Consider the following 19,400-nt stretch of genomic DNA (forward strand, 5'->3'; position numbering starts at 1 on the left):
AATTTGGACTGCTGAATATACAGAAATATAATCATTACAACTGTGTACAAGTAAAAAGATATTCTAACACTAAATCCCATTACCATATGAGTTTCCATTTAAATGTCAGGACATGGATTTACATGGCCAGATAAGCTATTTTAAAATGTCTCTTAAATGACACAGCTTTGATTTTTGCACAGATAATACATTATATCCCCCAAACTCTGATTTTTTAAAGAAGAAGCTTTTCATCTTTACCACTGCATCGTCATCGTAGAGCTCTATGACTATCACTGGTGGGAATTCAGCAATTTCCTTTCCGTCGCCATGGAGCTCAATGTTATTGAACAGCAGCATCTGATTCCATGTAGGGGATAATGTCTGAGAAATGATCTAGTGAAAAACAAGCATCATTTTAAGAAGGCTGTTAAAAGACTGATTGGGGTGCGCCAGCAGAAAGTGGATGCACTGTGATGAAATCTTTTCCAATAGCCTAAACTAAACTTTTAACAAGAAGGTACAATACAGAGTCAGCTGTTCAGTGTGCACCATTTAAGGTCCATTTTAAGTGCCTACTGCAAGCCTCATTTAATGCCCGGTCCAGTGAAGCATTTAAGCACGTGTGTACTATTGCTCCCATTCACTTCAATGAGGTTACTCATGTACCTAAAGTTATGTCACTTTATACCTTAAATAGTTTGCTAGACTGGAGTTTTAAATCCCTAACATGGCTCTTCATAAGTGCACTGAAAAACTTTCCCACGCAGATGAATACCACCCATGTGCATTCTGAGCTATACAAGATCCTCCCTCTTCCCCTCCATACCCAATGTTCTTCCTTCACTCAGAACAAGATATATGACTTTATATTTTGAATCCTTGTGCATGCAAAACTCATAATGCAGTCTAAGGCTATGTCTAGACTGCAAGCCTCTTTCGAAAGAGAGCGTCTAGACTGCACGCGGAACTTTCGAAAGAGCAAGCTGCTTTTTCGAAAGAAAGCACCCAGTGAGTCTGGATGCTCTCTTTCGAAGAAGCCCTATTTACATTCAAGAACGCCTTCTTTCAAAAGAAGCACTTTCGAAAGAAGGCGTTCTTCCTCGTGAAATGAGGTTTACCGCCGTCGAAAGAAAAGCCGCGTTCTTTCGATTTAATTTCGAAAGAACGCGGCTGCAGTCTAGACGCAGGTGAAGTTTTTTCGGAAAAAGGCTACTTTTCCCGAAAAAAACCCTGAGTCTGGACACAGCCTAAGGGAGGGATGCCTGTTTAGTGACTGCAGGATCAGTCCCTGTATAGTTAGAGGGACAGTGCAAAATGTATTCCATTTTTTCTTACTGTGGAGTAAACATTCTCCGAGCCATTTTTCTTCATATATAAATGGCATAAATAACTCAAAATGTTCTTATTGAACAAGGTGATTAATTCATAGCAAATCCGTAGTTTTTATTTTTTTTCCTTTCAATTTGCTGCTGCACTTCAGACATGGTGGGCTATTCAAGGCACTTCCTCAAAGACAACAGATTAGCTGCTTTGGCAGGGAAAGAATCTACCCACGGTATATTTTAAAGAAAAAATATCAGCTGCAAAATCTGACTCTCATAAACTGCTGCTGTTCTGTTAAATGAAAATGGCTTCTTTCACCATGGTTTATTGGAGCTTGGCAAACATAATTCTAAAAACAATTAAAATGATCACCTGTAGACATTATGTTATTTTGCACGTATGGGGGTACAAACCGATGTGGGTCTGATTCTACTCTCAGGTATGCTAGCTTATACCAGGATCAACTCCACTGACATCCAGGCCACATCTACACTAGGAAACTATTTCGAAATTGCTAAATTCAACTTCCGATTTAATACATTCGAACTAGCAGGTCCACAAAACGGAGAAGCCTCAAAATTAGTCCAAGACAGGCTCTGTTAATGTGGATGCACTACCTCGACTTAGAACCCCAGGAAGCACAGAGGAGTAATTAGTTTGCATTCTTCTATGGATTATTTTGAAATTGTAGCACCAGAGCATCCACGCTACCATTATTTTGAAATAACTATTTCAGAATTAGTGCTACTCCTCATAAAAAGCAGGAGTACAGAGTTCAAATTCCACGGCCCATGATTTCAAAATAATGGGCTTGGTAGTGTGGACGTTCCACGTATAAATTCTACCTTGTAGAGGTTATTTTGTAATAAGGTCCTAGTGTAGACCAGGGCCCAGAGAGCTACAATGGGGAAAACAAAGGTTAACTCAAATGACTGTAACCATAAGGGCAAAGCAGAAAAAACTGAGAGTAGAACCAGGCCTTATGATTCTAGAGACCCACCCGGATAAGAGAAACCTTTTTCTCCTTCTGCCTTCCCCAGTGCTGCTGCTATAGAAATTTCCTTCCAAGAGCCAGGAGATAAACATTTTTCTTAAGGCTCAGGTACACTGTGAAAAGTGACTAAAAATAGTTTGAATTGCATTCTACATGTTTTGATTTGTGTCAAATATGCTTTGTTTACAAGAGAAATGGTGGGTTTCCAAACTTTAACCTTTGCAAACTTAAGGCAGGCTCTGAGAATCAAGCTGGGTTCTTTCCATTGAACTGGATGAGTGAAAGTGAAATCCAGTTCTCCCACCCAAACCCTGGCCAGGTTGCAGGGTTGCCATGCAATCCCTCCCACCTCCCTCATGGGTAATAAATCAGCCATCGCGTGCACTGGATGCACAGTGTACTGAAACCACAGGATCTGGGTAGAAGCCCCTCTTTTGTCCCCAGGGAACTCCTGGACTATTCCAAAATGGGCCTTTCATGCCAATCTATGTGGGGCTAGTTCGGAGACCATTTCTCCAGTGCAGAGGCATCCCTACGAGGCCTCCCCATGAGCATGTCTTTTGCAGGATTTAAGTAGTGCAGACAGCCTTTGCACCTGGTGTAGGCTTCACTTAGTAATGCCTCTCTGCAATCATCCTCATGCTCTGTTAAACTCCATTTGTGAGGGCCAAACTGACTCAGGTGAACACAGGTGACTAAGCATTGGTTATTAATCACAAAAAATAGTGGAGGTGATTCAGAATGCAACATTTGTCCCTCTGGTAGTGGGAATAGCCCAATCTTAAAATGTAAAGAGGAACATCTTTACTGCACGGAAGACTGACACTGCTGAGGTGTCATACCAGAAGCTAAAATAGCAGTGGTATCTCTAATGATGGGCATATATCCTCAAAACAGATGGATTTGCTAGGACTTCTGTTTTCAACAATGCTCAGTATTCAGATGGCTGGATCGTAGTGCTACAGTGCAATATGAATGGTCCTCAAATAAGTAAGCACTCATCATAATGAAACACTCATCCTTTACGTTTCTGGAACCCCTTCTGTCTAAGGATCTCAAAGTGCTTTACAAACTGTGATGAATTAAGCCTCATAACGTCAGTATGGTAGCGAAGTAGTTTTTCATTTGGCATTATTCTAAATAAACAGAAACTGAAACTGAAACATCTAATACTGGCTGTTGACAGTGACAGATGATTGCACTAGATGCATCATTGGTCTGATCTGGTAAGGTAATTCCTAATTGCCCTTGAAGAATCAATGTTTTCTTTTCTCATTTCCCCCCACTAACGAGATTTCTCAGCTCCTTGTTTACCCAAGGAGAATGAAGATTTTGCAACTTACCTTGGTAGTCTGACAATGTGAAATGAATGTTACTTTGGCGAAAGGATCAGAAAGTCCAGAGCTGTCTGCTGCAATGAGCCCCCTTGCCTGATACATGTGGGCTCTTAACTGGAAGCGATGACAGGCTGTGTAATGACAATGAATAGAGTTTTATCAGTGGGGGAAGAGATACCATGAGAATATGGGAAGAGGATGATCAAAAAATGTTTACCACCCCCAAATTCCAAAATCTGCTGCCTCACAGAACTTACTGCGGAGTGTGCTCATCATTTTACAGTGAGGGTATTTGAGGGATGGAGAGTTTACATGATAGCCCCAAATGCACCTAGAGTCAGTGTCAGAGCCAGAGTCAAAACTCAGCTCTGCTAATTTCCCACCTTTTCTCTAACCACTTGACCATACTATCTCCCTAGGTATATTTATCATTTACTGTGTGTTCTAGCATGTACAGGCAGTCCCCGGGTTACGTACAAGATAGGGACTGTAGGTTTGTTCTTAAGTTGAATTTGTATGTAAGTCGGAACTGGTACATATTGTAGGGGAAACTCTAGCCAAACATTTTTTTTAGTTTTGGATAGCATAGGGAAAGGTTAACTCCCCTCTAATGTTTGTTTTGCTGTCTGTTCCCCTGTTCAGAAGATTTCACATCTATTTCTGTCCCTGTGACAAACTCAGGACTAAAGAAGTAACTCATCAAATACCAAACAGCTCTGCACCGTGCTTTGAGCTAATAGCTTTATTTCCACACACCACCCAGGGTTCTAGGAGGAGGGTCCTTTTTTTGCTAACACAATGAGGCCAGCACTTTGTTTGTTTTGATGGAGTCTTTGTTTGCCCAGGGAGCCCAGCATGTATAGGGGGAGGAGGGGCGGAGAGGCTGCTTTTGTCTGCTGTTCGGCAGCCTGTTGCTCAGGGGAGGGGGTAGCCTGTTGCTGGCAGGGGGGGAGGAGGGAGGCGTGCAGGATGCGAGGCCGCGGGGGGGGGGGAGGCAGCGGGCATGGGGAGGCATTTTTCCTCTGCCCGGCAGCTCTGCGGGATCCCTGTCCCTGTGGCCAGCTGCTGCAGGCAGAGGCCAGTTGGAGCCCGCCGAGGAGGAGGAGGAGGTGGATTCTAGGACCCAGGTGAGCGAGCCCCGGGGACGCTGCTGCGCTCCGGGAGCCCGGCATGTATAGAGGGGAGGAGGGGCAGAGAGGCTGCTTTTGTCTGTTCGGCAGCCTGTTGCTGGCAGCGGGCGTGGGGAGGCACTTTTCCTCTGCCCGGCAGCTCTGCGGGACCCCAGTCGGAGCCGGCCCGAGGAGGAGGAGGATCCTAGGACCCAGGTGAGCGAGCCCCGGGAATGCTGCTGCGCATGTGCGGGAGTTGCCTCACCCCGTTCGTATCTAGGGATCCGACGTAAGTCAGATCCACGTAAGTCGGGGACTGCCTGTATGCTTTTATCAAGAGATCCTGGGGTGGGCTCCTTATTTTGGGACATTTAAAAGTAGGGAGCATAAACAGGGCAACCTGTGCCAAGGACAACAATCCTGTACTGAGAGGATTGAAAGACATGGCACGAAAGACATAATGCAGTGGGCTGAGGAGAGAGGGTTGTCTTTTCCATCTCTAATGTCTAATGTCTATGTTTCCATCTCTAATGTCCAATGTCCATCAAGCATCAATGGAAGTTCTAAGCATTCAACAGCTGCCAAAGTGGCATTCAGCAGCTAGTCAATGTCTATGATCAAATAATGTGCTAAAATGTGAATGTAAGCTTTGGGGGGAAATGCATGACTTTGGAAGGAAATGCAATTACTTCAAGTAGATTTTTTGTAGTTCTCCTAAATTAGAGCACGTCATGTCTAATGTCCCATGCTACCACTAGTACTGTACTAAAGAAGTACTGTCTTACTTTTGTACACCAGACTGGCAGGTAAAGGAGTAGCATGATGCCCTGTACCAGTTGTGGAAAGCACTTCAGTCTCATGTCCTATAAGTAAGTTCTCCATAATGGAATGGGCATACTTGATGGAACCAAGCCAGATATAGGTGTCCACTTTTGCATGTACGTTCCAGTCCGGCAGGCGTTTTCCTGGTAACTGAAGAAACATGTGTCACCCACAAATGCAAAGTAAGAGAGCAAGCTGAATGTAATTTATTATTTGGGCACTGCTGAACAGAGGAGCATCCACTCGTTTGGTAAATGGCATGCAACTTACTCACAGAACCAAAGAAATGTAGGATGGGAAGGAAACGTGATAGGCATTGAGGCAGGACTAAGTATTATCCAGACTATTCCTGACAGGTGTTTGTTCAAACCTGTTCTTAAAAACTTCTAGTGATGGAGATTCCACAACTTCCCTAGATAATTTGTTCCAGTGCTTAACTACCCTTATCATGATATTTTTCCTAATATCTAACCTAAATCTCCTTTGTTGCAATTCAGACCCCTTATTTTTTGACCTGTCCTGAGTGGATAAGGAGAACAATAGATGACCGTCCTCTTTATAACAACCTTTTATGTATTTGAAGACTCATATTATGTGCCCTCACCCCAGTCTTCTCTTCTCCAGACTTAACAAACCCAGTTTTTTTTGTTTTTCCTAGTAGGTCATGTTTTCTAGACCTTTAATCATCTTTGTTGCTCTTCTCTGGATTATCTTATGTTTGTTCACATCTTTTTCAAAGCATGTGGCCCAGCAATCTGTATTTGTATAATTGATTCCCTTCCTAAGTTTAATACTCATTCTTATTGAACTTCATCCTATTTCTTTCAGACCATTTCTCCAATTGGCCAAGATCATTTTGAATGTTAATCCTGTCATCTAAAGTGCATGCAACCCCTCACAGCTTGATATTGTCACACATTTTGTAAGTGTACTCTCTATGTCATTATTTATGAATTTATTAAAGTATTGAACAGAATAAGACTTATGACAGATCTATGGGGCATACCATTCAATATGTCCTTCCAGCTGGACTGTGAACTATTGAGGACTATTCTCGGAGTATGTTTTCCAAGCAGTTGTGTATCCTCTTTATAGTAGGCTCGTCTAGGCTATATTTCTCTAGTTTTTTTTTATGATAAGGTCATGTGAGACAGTATCCAAAAGCCTTAATAAGGTCAAGATATATCACATCTACTTCTTTCCCCTATCTATAAGGCTTGTTACCTTGTCAACAAAGGCTATGGTTTGACATGATCAATCCTTGACAAATTCATGTTGCTACTTATCATCTTATCTTCTAAGTACTTACAAATTGTTTGTTTGTTTATTTGCTCCATTATATTTCTAGGTACTGAAGTTAAACTTATTGGTCTATAATTCCCTGGGTTGTCTCTATGCCCATTTTGGTAGATAGGTACTATATTTGCCCTTTTTTCACTTCTTTGAGATCTCTTCCATCATCCATGATTTCCCAATTATAATAACTAATGGCTCAGAGACCTCTTCGGCCAGTTCCTTGAGTATTCTAGAATGTATTTTGTCAGGCCCTGCTGATCTGAAGTCATAAAGGGGGTGATGACCATGCAACCTCCATGATACAATATGTTTCAAGATTCTAAGCAAGAAATAGATAACAAACCTAGCTGTAAAAGTCTGCTTTTAGTGGGATAATGTACAAGCCTTTTTATGCTAAGTAATAGATATAAATTTGCATCTGGTGTTTGCTGTGTTAAATTTCCCAGTCTTTGGTCCACTGTCCGCCTCCTGCTATTTTCCTACTGTATTATGGTTGCTTCTAAATAAGACAATATTACTTCATAGGGAAAGTCAGAAAACATTTGCTGAAACTTTTTCAAACACAAAAGGTTACATTTTTGATACTTTATACAATATTTTTCCTTTTTTATTTCTATCACGCTCTGCTTCATTCAGCTTTTTTACGCTGCTTATTCCTAAGGCAATTCATGACATAAAAGTGATGAGACAGACACTACGCTGCAATGTTTTCTTGACAGACATTAACAACTGATGATTGATATACTAGGAGAAATAAAAAGATGCCAATTAAGCAGTGTGTCAGGTAAGCAATAGCCTTTGTATTTTAAACAAAGAGAAAACATCCCCTTCTCAAGGTTATCCAAAATGTTGTGTTTCCTAATTGTAATTTGCTTTCAAGTGAAAAGAGAATTACTTGTACTGTGCCTTTGAGGTTAATATGATTGATAAATAGAAGTGCTTCACCAGAGCACCATAATGGCACTTTCATTTTGTTTGAAATGACTATTTGTAAAATGAGTTTTACTTAATTAAAACAAAATAGAACATTATGTTAGACCTAAAGCAAAGTGTAAACAAATTCAAAAAGGCTCTTCAAAAAGTACTATAAGATGAAATGCACCAAAATATTATTGCATGCAGTAAATTGTGTGCACAATATATTATTCTTGATGATTAGCAGAAGGTTGGATACCTCTATCTGTTGGTCAGCTAAGTTTTAGTTACATGGTTCCAACCACTAAATGTTGGATTTGATGGGTTTGAACAAGATCAGCAAAACTGTCTCCACGATGCAGGTGAAAAGCCTCACAGAGCTGCATCCTAGATATGGACTTCTCATGGCCTCCATGTGGCTGACTCAATGCATTAGGGTTCAGACTTCAGAGTCATAAATGTAGCCATAGATGAGAAGTGCAACAATATCGTCACCATCATCAGTGATAAACTACCAACATATCTCTCTCACACACATTTTAAATTGGAATTGTAAACAGCAATGTTTTGATTACATCTGAATCTCTGTGCTTCCTGTTGTCTGAACACAGTGAATGTCGCTCTTGGCATTTTCCTTTTTTTCAAATGCTACTTGATAATGTATTTTTCAGAGAAGAAAGGTTTAGTGATGTTCCACCTATTTACATCTATTTGTTTGTGTATGTAGAGAAGCCAGGGGATGAAACACTTACCCATCGGTGGGGAATATAGATAAAATAGATAATGTAGATAACTTTCTCAATTTTTCAATTTATTCAGTTTGGTGACCCCTTTTTCTAAGACAAAATTGTTCTGTGAGTAAAAATGCATCCATGACAGCAATCATAAGCCGATATAACTTATTGTATATTTTGAGAATTTAACAGAGTTGAAGCCTACTTGACCTTGAAGGCTGAAACTGTACAGGAAGCTGAGCAGTGATATTTCATTTACTTTAGATTGCAATAAAGGTTTCAAAACTTTTGACCTCCCTCAAATTCCCTTTTGTGATTCCATAGAGGTTGTGACCCACTGGTTGAGAAATACTGACCTAAATCATGTAGATAAAGCCACAAGTTCATTGAAAATCAGATTTCAAAAGTCTGGGATCTCAAATGAAGTCCCCTCCTGCATAATTTCACTCTGCATACATTTAAAGTAGATGTGTGTGGGCTGAGTGAAACATGGATAAGAATGGTCTCCTTGGAGTTATCTGATACAAACATGGTTGTAAATGATCAAAATGTCCCAGACTTACTTTCAGGAAATGAGTTTTAATCTTCCCACAGTTTTTGCCTCTTTGTTCATTCACAGGGGAATAGAATATGTTTTTTGCTGGAATTCTTGCATATGCGACTCTTTTGTTGTTGCTGAGCATCCAGATGAACACATCAGGCACAGTATGCTGTGGCTATTAACATGAGAGGGAACAGAACTTACATGCTTTGAACACTTGAGCTGCATTAACAAATGTTCTTTTTTATGAGCAACCATTATTAAGTTTTATTAAACATCATCTAACAAGAGCTTCATTCAACAATCTGACATAACAAAGCCAACTTTTCCCAAGAAGAGACAGCCTCACACTATAAACTAGTTAATCTATCAATTCACACCTAAAAATCCATAACCAGATTGTGAGATATATAAAATCTGCCCAACCCTCAATGCCTGAGCACAGCCAGAGTTTGTTCCTTTTAAAGTTTTCAGCTTTAATCTTTTAAGGTGCTCACTTTGTTCAAACAATCAAAGAGAGGGTTAGTAGGTTACTTGAATGTGGGCTATAAGGGTCTACACAGGGGGAAAAGATCACACATTAAAGGATCTCTAAGGTAGCAGATAAAGGCAGAACAAGCCGCAGTGGAGGGAAATAGAAGATACAGGAATTCAAACTAGAAATCTAGTGCAAATTTTGAACATTGATTCTTATTGAGGGATGACGGATTGGAGATGCAGGAGGGGGCAACGGGTTTCAGAGCTCAAGGCTGGGGCAGGGGATTGAGGAATGAGGGTGGGGCGCAGGCTTACCTCTGGCAGCTCTCAGTCAGTGGTGCAGCAGGGGGTGCTAAGGCAGGCTTCCACCACAGACCATACTGCACCTCAGAAGTGGCCAGCAGCAAGTCTGGCTCTGCGTGCTGCTCTTGCCCACAGGCACCACCCTGTGGGAACTGGGCAATGGAAGTGCAGAGCCGATGCTCAGGGGAGGGGCAGTACGCAGAACCCCGTGCTCCCATTTCCCCGCCTAGGGGCTGGACCTGCTGCTGGCTGCTTCTGGAGCACAGCACGGTCTGCAGTGCCAGGACAGGCAAGAAGCTGACCTTAGCACCCTTGCTGGTCACTGGTCACCCTACAGCAAGGTGACCTATGGGGTATCCTGAATTCTACTCCATCCTGCACCTTTCATTCAGGTGCTTCTTATACTCTAGATTCCTTGTTTACTTTCAGATGAAATCTCACCATGGAGGCCTAACATTCTTTATTTAGGCAAATGCACACACAGCGTATCCAGTTTGTTCCTGTCACAGTGCTCTGGGAATAGCCCAATTTCCCAGGGCATTTCCCATGCTAAGGGCTGTACATGAAGAGATATAGAGCAGTGGGGATCAGCAGATAGTCAAGTCTAGTGATCTAACTGAGGATTAGATGTACCATATTATTCAGGTGTATTCATCTTAGCTAAAGCATTATACATGGTGGCTAGGTAAAGTCCCGTGTCAATGGCAATTTACCTCATCAACCAAGAATCGAATTTTCTCTACAAAGTTCTGTGTTTCACGCATCAGTTCATCGACTGACATAACCTTTTTCTGATTCTGAACAATTCCTTTGGCATCCGAGGACATTGCTTCCTAGAACGGGAATAGACAATAAGTATTTAATCTATACTTCTGAGTTGATGAAAAACATATTTCAAATGATCCAACTGGCCACTGTAGGGAAAGTAGTTACTCAGGTTCACTCTGAAAATTTTCTTCCCAAATGTCAAAGCAGAGGCTAAATTAATTTGCAGAGGACGAGTCCAGCTATACAAAATGTGCTTTTTCTCCACACCATGAAGAAATCCCCAGAAATTTGTGTTTACTGCTCCTAGCACAAAGGGGTATTGTTCCTGATGGAGAACTCTACTCAATACTGTTCTGCAAACAACGCATAAAAATAATACATACATTTACTGTGCAACCAAAGTATAGTAGAAATGTGGGCCTATTAGGATATGTAAAAATCCTTCTATATATTTACTATATAATAATGATATTTTATTATATGAATGTGATCCTATTTCTAAAAGGTAATCGTAATTTCACTGAAAATTGCTAGTACTCATCCAAACTCTGAATCAGTCCCTTATGTGTATATATTAAAAAATGGTTCCTCTGATCCTGAGAAAGGGTAGTCCACAGATTATGTTAGTCCCTGAGGCCTTAGAAAATTTAGGTTCAATTCCTTGCTCTGCTACTGGCTTTCTGTGTAACTTTTGGCAATACACTACTCTGTCCTAGCTCCCCAATGGATCTGTGCTTCAGTTCCCTATTTGTAACATGGGGTAATAGTATTTCCCTACCTCACAGAGCTGTTGCAAAGAGACATAACGTAGAGATTATCTAGCACTCAGACACTATATTAATATGGTCCGTATATGTTCGCTAACACAGAGAGATATGTACATATAATGTAGGGAGATACACAAAAATGTATGGATAGTTCATTCTCTTTTGCATATTCTGGGCCAGATTCTCATTTACAGTAAGATATTTATATGCCACTCTCACAGTGTAAAGGGATCTTCATATGGATGGAACTGTGCCAGAGCTGTGTAAATGGGGCTTAGTGAGAATCAAAATCAGATTAGTATTATTAACATTGAACAATAATATAAAGAATATTTTAAAATACACACATTTATTTACAAATGGGCGTGTCTAAACTTTTATTTATTTACAAATGGGTGTGTCCTTTTTTGAGGAGTACAGGATCTATCAAAAAAGCTCCCCGTTGTCGACAGAGCCGTGGCTAGACTTTACTTTCACTTTCTAAAGGGCGCGTGATTGGCATAGTGCCCAAACGTGAGTATGCAAATGAAGCCTGGGATATTTAAATCTCAGGCTCATTTGCACTTTCAAAGTGCTTGATTTGTATTCCTCTGCCGACAGAGGGATGCAGTCTGGAGATAGCCTATATGTATTGCTATATCAGCAGAAATATGTAAAAATAACAAAAATATTATAGATATGATTCTTCTATCATTTAGGCCCACATCCAGCAAAGCAGTCAGGCCTGGTTTAAATCAGCATTTTACAGTGGCTATATCTAGACTACGGGGTTTTGTTTTGTTCTGATTTTTTTTTTCGAAAAAAGTGGCTTTTTTTTTTAACTTCACCTGCGTCTAGACTGCTGTCGTGTTCTTTCAAAATTAAATTGAAAGAATGCGGCGATCTTTTTGACAACAGTAAACCTCATTTTATGAGGAAGAATGCCTTTTTTGAAAGAGCTCTTTCAAAAAAAGGCGATCTTGAACACAAACAGGGCTTTTCTGAAAGAGAGGGTTCAGATAGCCTGGGTGCTCTCTTTCGTAACAGCAGATTGCTTTTTCAAAAGTGTTGTTGCTGTCTAGATGATCTCTTTCAAAAGACGCTTGTAGTCTAGACGTACCCAGTGTAAATCAGGATTAACTTCACTGAACTGTTGGGAGATACATTATTGTAAAATCAGGGTAGATGTGAGGGAGAACAAAGCTGTCTGTTGTAATTGTTTATTTCATGTTATATACTGAAAATGGTATGTTCAAATTACTTTAAAGTATCTTAAAATGTTCTGCTTATACACAGCCTTTAAAAACTCTTAGAAGCTATTTTCACATGCATTATTAAGCACTCTGGCACTGAGAAACCAAATCCGTATTACTACATGCACAGGATTTATGTTTAAAATTAACTCATTATGTATTGTGACAGTATTTAAAGAAAAATCCTTTCATACCAGTTCTAGCCTGCACATCATGAGTCTCTTTGTGTCCAAAGTTGTCTGGTTTGTCCCTTTGGGCTTCTTTTCAGCATTAACAATGAAGGCTCTGTGATCAGGGCATAGGAATATAGAAGCATTTGTTATGATTTAGGTTATATTGTTATGTGGGCTGATAATACAGCCTGCGAGAGAATTTATTATCTAGCACAGTGCATGAAGCAGAAGATGGTGATGCTGAAATTGTCAGTTGAATATAAATGTTGAGGGCACCACCAATATTAGAGAGCATTGAGAAGTACATATAATCTGTACAGTAATGATCAGATGTAAATTAAGTCACTGCTGGACTTTGCCTCTATTTTGGGTCCAAGCCTTCCATCTTGCACAGGGCCTATGCAAGAAGATCCTTGGTATTCATTTTGATTCTGCATGATTTTTATAATGTGTCTTTCTTGCACCTTATTGCTTCTCAATTACTCTCACATAAATGTTTTATTTTGAGAGTCCAATCTAAGACTGAATCCAGTAATTTACAGATCAAAAACAAGTCCTGGAAATTAAATAAAATTTTATTGCATAAAATAGGAGACAGAGGTTGTAGGATCCCTTACTTTTTCAGCAGAATACTAAGTACTGCAAATTAAGCTCACTGTATTTTCCATGCATTGTGACAACTTGTGGGTGCATAGCCTGGAAATTGCTACTAGTTTATAAAGTACATTTCATGCTCCTCTAGTAAATCAGGTTACCTGCATTGATTGATAAAGGCATTTAGAGTGGTTTTCATTTTCTCTTCTGCTGCAGTTTCTGAAACCTTGATTAAATCTTTTACTTCCTCTAATCCTTCTTCCTATAAACAAGATGTAAAAAATACCCAGTTGTACAAAGAACAGTCAGTCTGCCAGTGTAATAATTTGTACATTGCTTATTCAGAGTCTAGCTAGTCAGAGGAAGATAAGGTCTTGCAACATGATCAGTCTGATCTTCAACATACCATTAAGCTTGGAGCATGCAAAGGAAAGACCACAAGCGTGTGATTCTGTTTGGGCCTTTCTACAGTCTTCCCAACACTTAAATGTGACAATTTAAGGGTCATCGTCTTTAACTTATTTGTAACTGTAACCAAGTGGAGTGTATTCCCTAGTGGCTAGATTACGAGATTTTTGGTTTCCTGAATTCCTACATGTATATAGGTCTGCTATTACCAAGATGTTTGTCTTAGGCAAGTTGCTTTTTAAGTCAAATTTGTCGAACTAGGATGGAAAGCAGAAAATTTGAAATGCGTTTGGTTTGGAGTGGGGGTGGGGCAGAAATTGACAATTTGCAAAGAAAGCAGATACTTTCCACAGAGGTTTTTATTTAGTCACACCACAATTTTCCATCAAGAGAGATTTTGACAGATACATTTTAAATAAATTCTGACAATATGTAGTACCAGGCTTACCAACAGATCTGCCATTTTCTCTAGGACATTGGACAAGTACAACCGGAAGGTCTGATCTCCCCAGTAGCTCTTTATACAGACACAGGGCTTCTTCTCATTATATTGCAAGTAGTAATAGTTCCTGTGAAATACATTAAACACTATGAGCAGTTTATGTAAATAACAGGCCAAATCCTTGGGTCCCAGGATTACATGGCTGTACTTCACCTTGCTGTTAGTGGTCTGACCACCCATTGATACATCATTTCATCTGTGAGTGTGAGTATAATAGTGTTTTTATGTAGTAACTATATACCTATTTACTTAGCTTTTTTTTTTCTTGTTTAATATAGTCGGGCTGTATCATTCAGAGTGTCACCTAGTAGTCTGCTACTAAATAAATTTTCTGTAATTGACCTAGAGATTCGAACATGAAAACTAAGCTTTGTTTTATTGCACCCTTATCTTTAGCAAATTAATGTTAATTGGGAACTTTTCAACAGAATAAGGTTACAAAAGACCACTCTCATGTTACTGGGGGAAAGAAAAATCCATCTCCACACTCATTCCCCAGGGAATTATATTAATGGAACTCATTGAATTATGATTTCCAGTGCTTCTTGGCATTTGGTCATGCATCTGATGAAGTGGGTCTTTGCCCACGAAAGCTTATGCTCCAACACTTCAGTTAGTCTATAAGGCGCCACAGGACTCCTCGCCACTTTTGCAGATTCAGACTAACACGGCTACTCCTCTGATACTTGGCATTTGGTGGTACTTTTCCATTTTAGTTTTTGCAGAGGGGGCAATTTGACTCTATTGTGACAGAGAACACGGTAGTCTTAAAAGAGCAATGCTTGGCATCCTATCATTAATCTCACTATGAGAAGCGCAACAGTGATTTTTTTCATGGCTAGTTTGTCTTTCTATATGCTTTTATATTATACTAGAAGATTAACGCAGCATTGCTCGGGTCCTAACTCAAATCAGTCTTATTTTCCTTCAGTTAAATCATTGTTCTAGGGTGGGACTGGGGATGAGGGGTTCAGTGCAGGCTGCCCCAGGAAGAGAGGACAACCCTAGCCCTCTCTCACCGCAGCAGCTTGGGAACAGGGTAGAAGCATCTGGCTGCTGCAGAGGGCACAGCTGGGGGAAGGGGTGCATGTCTTATAAATTCTTACAAAGTCTTTCATTTCTTCTATGTTTCACTAGCCATTGCTGAATTTAATTGAATGATTTACTGTCAGGAAAGATCGAATCCAAATAATTCTGAACTTTGTGCAGGTTCAGAAACCAAAACTGAGATCCAGTTCCAAAATCCCTAGAATGCCCCAATATCTGTAACCCCCACTGGCAGAGCCATAAAGCCTACAAGCCTACTTCTTATTAGCATTCAATAATGTTACGGATAATTCTATCTACCAAGACGACAAAAGTAGACTGTGTTTTTATTGATATCTTTGACAGGAAATTAAATGCTTAAATAAATCTGTGTGTGTGTGTGAGAGAGTGAGGGTACGTCTAGACTACATGCCTCTGGCGACAGAGGCATGTAGATTAGGGTACCGGACATAGTAAAATGAAGCGGCGATTTAAATAATCGCCGCTTCATTTAAATTTACATGGCTGCCGCGCTGAGCCGACAAACAACTAATCAGCTGTTTGTCGGCTCAGCGCGATAGTCTGGACGCGCGGGTGTCGACATCAAAGGTATTTGTCGACCACCCAGGTATGAGGCATGCCTGGGTGGTCGACAAATACCTTTGATGTCGACACCCGCGCGTCCAGACTATCGCGCTGAGCCGACAAACAGCTAATCAGCTGTTTGTCGGCTCAGCGCGGCAGCCATGTAAATTTAAATGAAGCGGCGATTATTTAAATCGCCGCTTCATTTTACTATGTCCGGTACCCTAATCTACATGCCTCTGTTGCCAGAGGCATGTAGTTTAGACGTACCCTGAGAGAGAGAGACATACAAAGAGAGACAGACAGACTCTGGTACTTTCACAAGTCCAACAACTCTCCATCTTTTCTTTATGGTCTGGTTCTTCTGTTTTCCCCTACCTATATGACTATTTGTTACTTAACTCTGTAACTGTATTTTCTAGATATAGAAATGTTTTGGAATGAAATCTGATTATCTACAAAATAAGGACCAGATTCTGATACCCTTGTTCACTTGAATAATAACCTGCTCTTCATGTAGTATCACTAATTTCAGTGGAGCTGCTTACAGAGTAAGAGACAACTCACTGTCATTAAGGGTATTGGATTTTGGGCCTAACTTTGTACTGAGTTGAATTGAAAAAGTTACTCTTCCTTCTCAGCCTCTAGAATGTGGCACTGTAATATACCCCTGTTAAAGGCACCAAAATTCAGAGACCACCCCCCATTTGAACCAAGATCCTCAGCTGGTGTAACCAGGACAGATCTATTGACTTTAATAAGGCTCTTCTGATTTATACTGGTAAGTTATCTTTTAGCATGTTCTACAATAGGCTGTTCTCTTTAAAACAAACTCCACACACCATGTTCAATGCTGCTGGCAATTGTTAAATCAAAAACCTACACCCTCGTGTTACAGGGCAAAAACTAGAAAGCTATACATTAAGGTCATGGAGTTCAAATGTTCTACCGGTTTCCTTCTGTGAGGACTGGCTTCTCAGGGTGGGTGGTGGATATCATTGGTAATGTAATGTCATGTGATGCTTCACTCTCCCCTTCATGCAGCAATGGGGCATGTTCTTCCTCTTCTCCCTCATGTCCCTTCTTTTTACCACCAGCTTCCGGTGACACTCCATCAATAACATTTCCAAAGTTACCTAGGGATACACAATAAGGTTAACAGGGTAGGGAATAGAATCAGGCTCCATTATACATTTTGGTTTAGCCACATTTGGATCCCAATTCCAAGCAGACACAAAGTTGAACAAGGGCACCAGAACGAGTGTTCAGCTCCAGGCTCACTGCCAGTTTCCATTCTTAATGTGAACTGATCTTTGGCCCTTATTGCACAAGTTCACAAATGAGCTTGCTGTTAATTTTGGCTTATTTCTCCTCTGAATGTCAGCATAAGTCAATACTGCACATTGCTTTGTTTGCCTGCGAGGTCCCTCCCTGCACTCACTTTCTTCTGAAGGAACACATATCCAGGCACATGAGTGAGCACAAGGAAAATATGGGACTCTCACTGTGCACAGAGACCTCCTGAGGAAAGTAAACCAAAAGAGGATGGGCAAAGTCCTTCAGGTGAAACTAAGTTCGATCCAGGCTTCCCCCTGGAACTGATGTTTCTGGGGCATGGAAATGTTCAGCTAATATTTACAAACAGATCTTTCATTTTCTCTGTATTCTGCACTGCAGCATGCAGGAAAGGCCAGGCATTTTTAGGGCTGGGGGCCAGAGCCCCTGCAGAAAGGATCCATTAGAGTCATGGGCAATAGCTGCTGCTGAGCGATTTGTGGGCCAGGATGAACAGTCTTTGTGATTCATCCCTCTCACAGAGATACCCAGGACTATAGCCTACTACACTAGATGGTGCTAGCTGAGAAGATTTGGGCCTATGGAATCCAAGTGTGACTGAAAACAACAAAGGCTCGGTGTTCTCTGATTCACTTGAAACACTAGGAAAATGACATCCAAATGAGCCACGAGGCTCAGAAATGAATTGCAATGTATAGGTACTCCTCTGCAGTCAGCCCTGAGCTTTTTGACATGCATCCTTCAATAATATAGTCACCTCAATGCACTAAGACTTAACGCCTCTGAAGAAGCCATGGATGGTGGGTGAAGCCTCCCTTTGGGGAGGCTAGCCCCCAGCTCTGCCACTTCCCCTGAATGCCCCCACCACCCGCATGGCTGGAAGCATGGGCCACACCCAGAGGAGCCCTGTATGCCCCCTGCCTCTTCAGCTGGAGGCGCATCGGGCTGACTGGGGGTCTGAGTGCCTTCCCTCATTTGTCCAAAGGAGCCCCGAGCCAGCCTTGCCACATCTCTCCAGACACCAAGCTGCTGCAGGGATAAGCATCTTGGACTCTTTCTGGAAGAAATTTTTGCTATGCCCCAAGCAGGTTCTGGGGCAGCAGAGCAGTGGTATCTGCTACTAAGCTTCCTTCTGAGTCCAGGAAGATTACTAATGAACCCAGGAAGCACAATAGCACATACTGCCTCCTCAGCCACTGCAGAACCCAAATGGGGCATAATAAAACAAAAGCTTCCCCCCAAAGCCTGGCAACAGGGAGTTTCACGGCCACAGCAGTGCCAGGAGATGCAGCGTCTCCTCTGGGCTAATATACCTGCCACCCACGGGAGAAGTGTTTTACATGTCCTTACCGACAGAAACCTCAAAGCTTATTGGTTTATCTCCAACCTTCCTGTCAATCATCGTGGCTTCAAAAAATGCCCCAAACAGAAGGAATTCCTCAGATTCCTCTTTGTGGACCTGTGGGGAGAAAATTACATTGGCTTTACTTTTTATTTTTTTGTTTGTTTGTTTTTAGTGCACAGAAGCAGTGCTTAGTTTTTTCCACCTCTCAGCTTTGGCAGTTCATAGCCCTGAACCTCTGGCCTTGTCACATTAGGAATGAAACTTAAAAAAAAAATTGCTTGAGCCTCAGCACCTAATTGCTTGAGTCATGGCTCCTCTTTCATTACAAATTAAGCATTGCACAGAAGTCTCTGTGAATGGTTTTAGCACATTCACTTACTGCAATGCAATCATTCGAGCTATCTGTCTCTAACAATTCCAGGGCACTGTTTTTGTTTGGAATCAACAGTGAAATTTCACTGCCTTGAAATAAGTCATATTAAACTTAGTGTGGCAATATATCTTCCAAGCAATGCTGTAGTAAACTATGTAGCATTCTAATGAATTCCAACCCTAGAGCTGTCACATCTGTTTTACCCATCCTCAGAGTCACTTCATGATGGGGCTAGAAGGGAGCCCAAGAAGCCACCAAGTCCAGCTCCTTAAGGACCAATTAAATCCCCTAGACCTTCCCTGACAGGTGTCTGTCCAAACTGTTCTTAAAAACATCCAGTGATGGGGATTCTACAGCCTCTCTTGGAAGCATATTTCAATGCTTATCTATCTTCATAGTAACATGTTTTTTTCTCATACCTAACCTAAATTGCTCTTACTGCAGATTAAGCCCATTATTTCTTGTCCTACCTTCTCTAGGCCAGGACAACATGTTCTC

General features: G+C 41.1%; 1 protein-coding gene across 1 annotated transcript in view; it reads right to left on the reverse strand.

Moving 5' to 3' along the window:
* FER1L6 (fer-1 like family member 6) overlaps window positions 1–19,400 on the reverse strand; it is a 92,785-nt gene that overhangs the window by 42,792 nt on the left and 30,593 nt on the right. Inside the window, exons 12-21 of the mRNA XM_006137479.5 lie at window positions 18,535–18,643; window positions 16,838–17,024; window positions 14,224–14,344; window positions 13,529–13,629; window positions 12,795–12,885; window positions 10,547–10,666; window positions 9,076–9,228; window positions 5,531–5,717; window positions 3,643–3,767; window positions 241–375 (exon numbers count right to left, since the gene is read on the reverse strand). Of these exons, the coding sequence (XP_006137541.5) occupies window positions 241–375; window positions 3,643–3,767; window positions 5,531–5,717; window positions 9,076–9,228; window positions 10,547–10,666; window positions 12,795–12,885; window positions 13,529–13,629; window positions 14,224–14,344; window positions 16,838–17,024; window positions 18,535–18,643 (1,329 nt within the window). The remainder of the gene's footprint in view (window positions 1–240; window positions 376–3,642; window positions 3,768–5,530; window positions 5,718–9,075; window positions 9,229–10,546; window positions 10,667–12,794; window positions 12,886–13,528; window positions 13,630–14,223; window positions 14,345–16,837; window positions 17,025–18,534; window positions 18,644–19,400) is intronic.

The sequence above is a fragment of the Pelodiscus sinensis genome, chromosome 2 (assembly GCF_052426305.1).
Source record: "Pelodiscus sinensis isolate ZL-2025 chromosome 2, ASM5242630v1, whole genome shotgun sequence".
In the NCBI taxonomy this organism is placed as follows: domain Eukaryota; kingdom Metazoa; phylum Chordata; order Testudines; family Trionychidae; genus Pelodiscus; species Pelodiscus sinensis.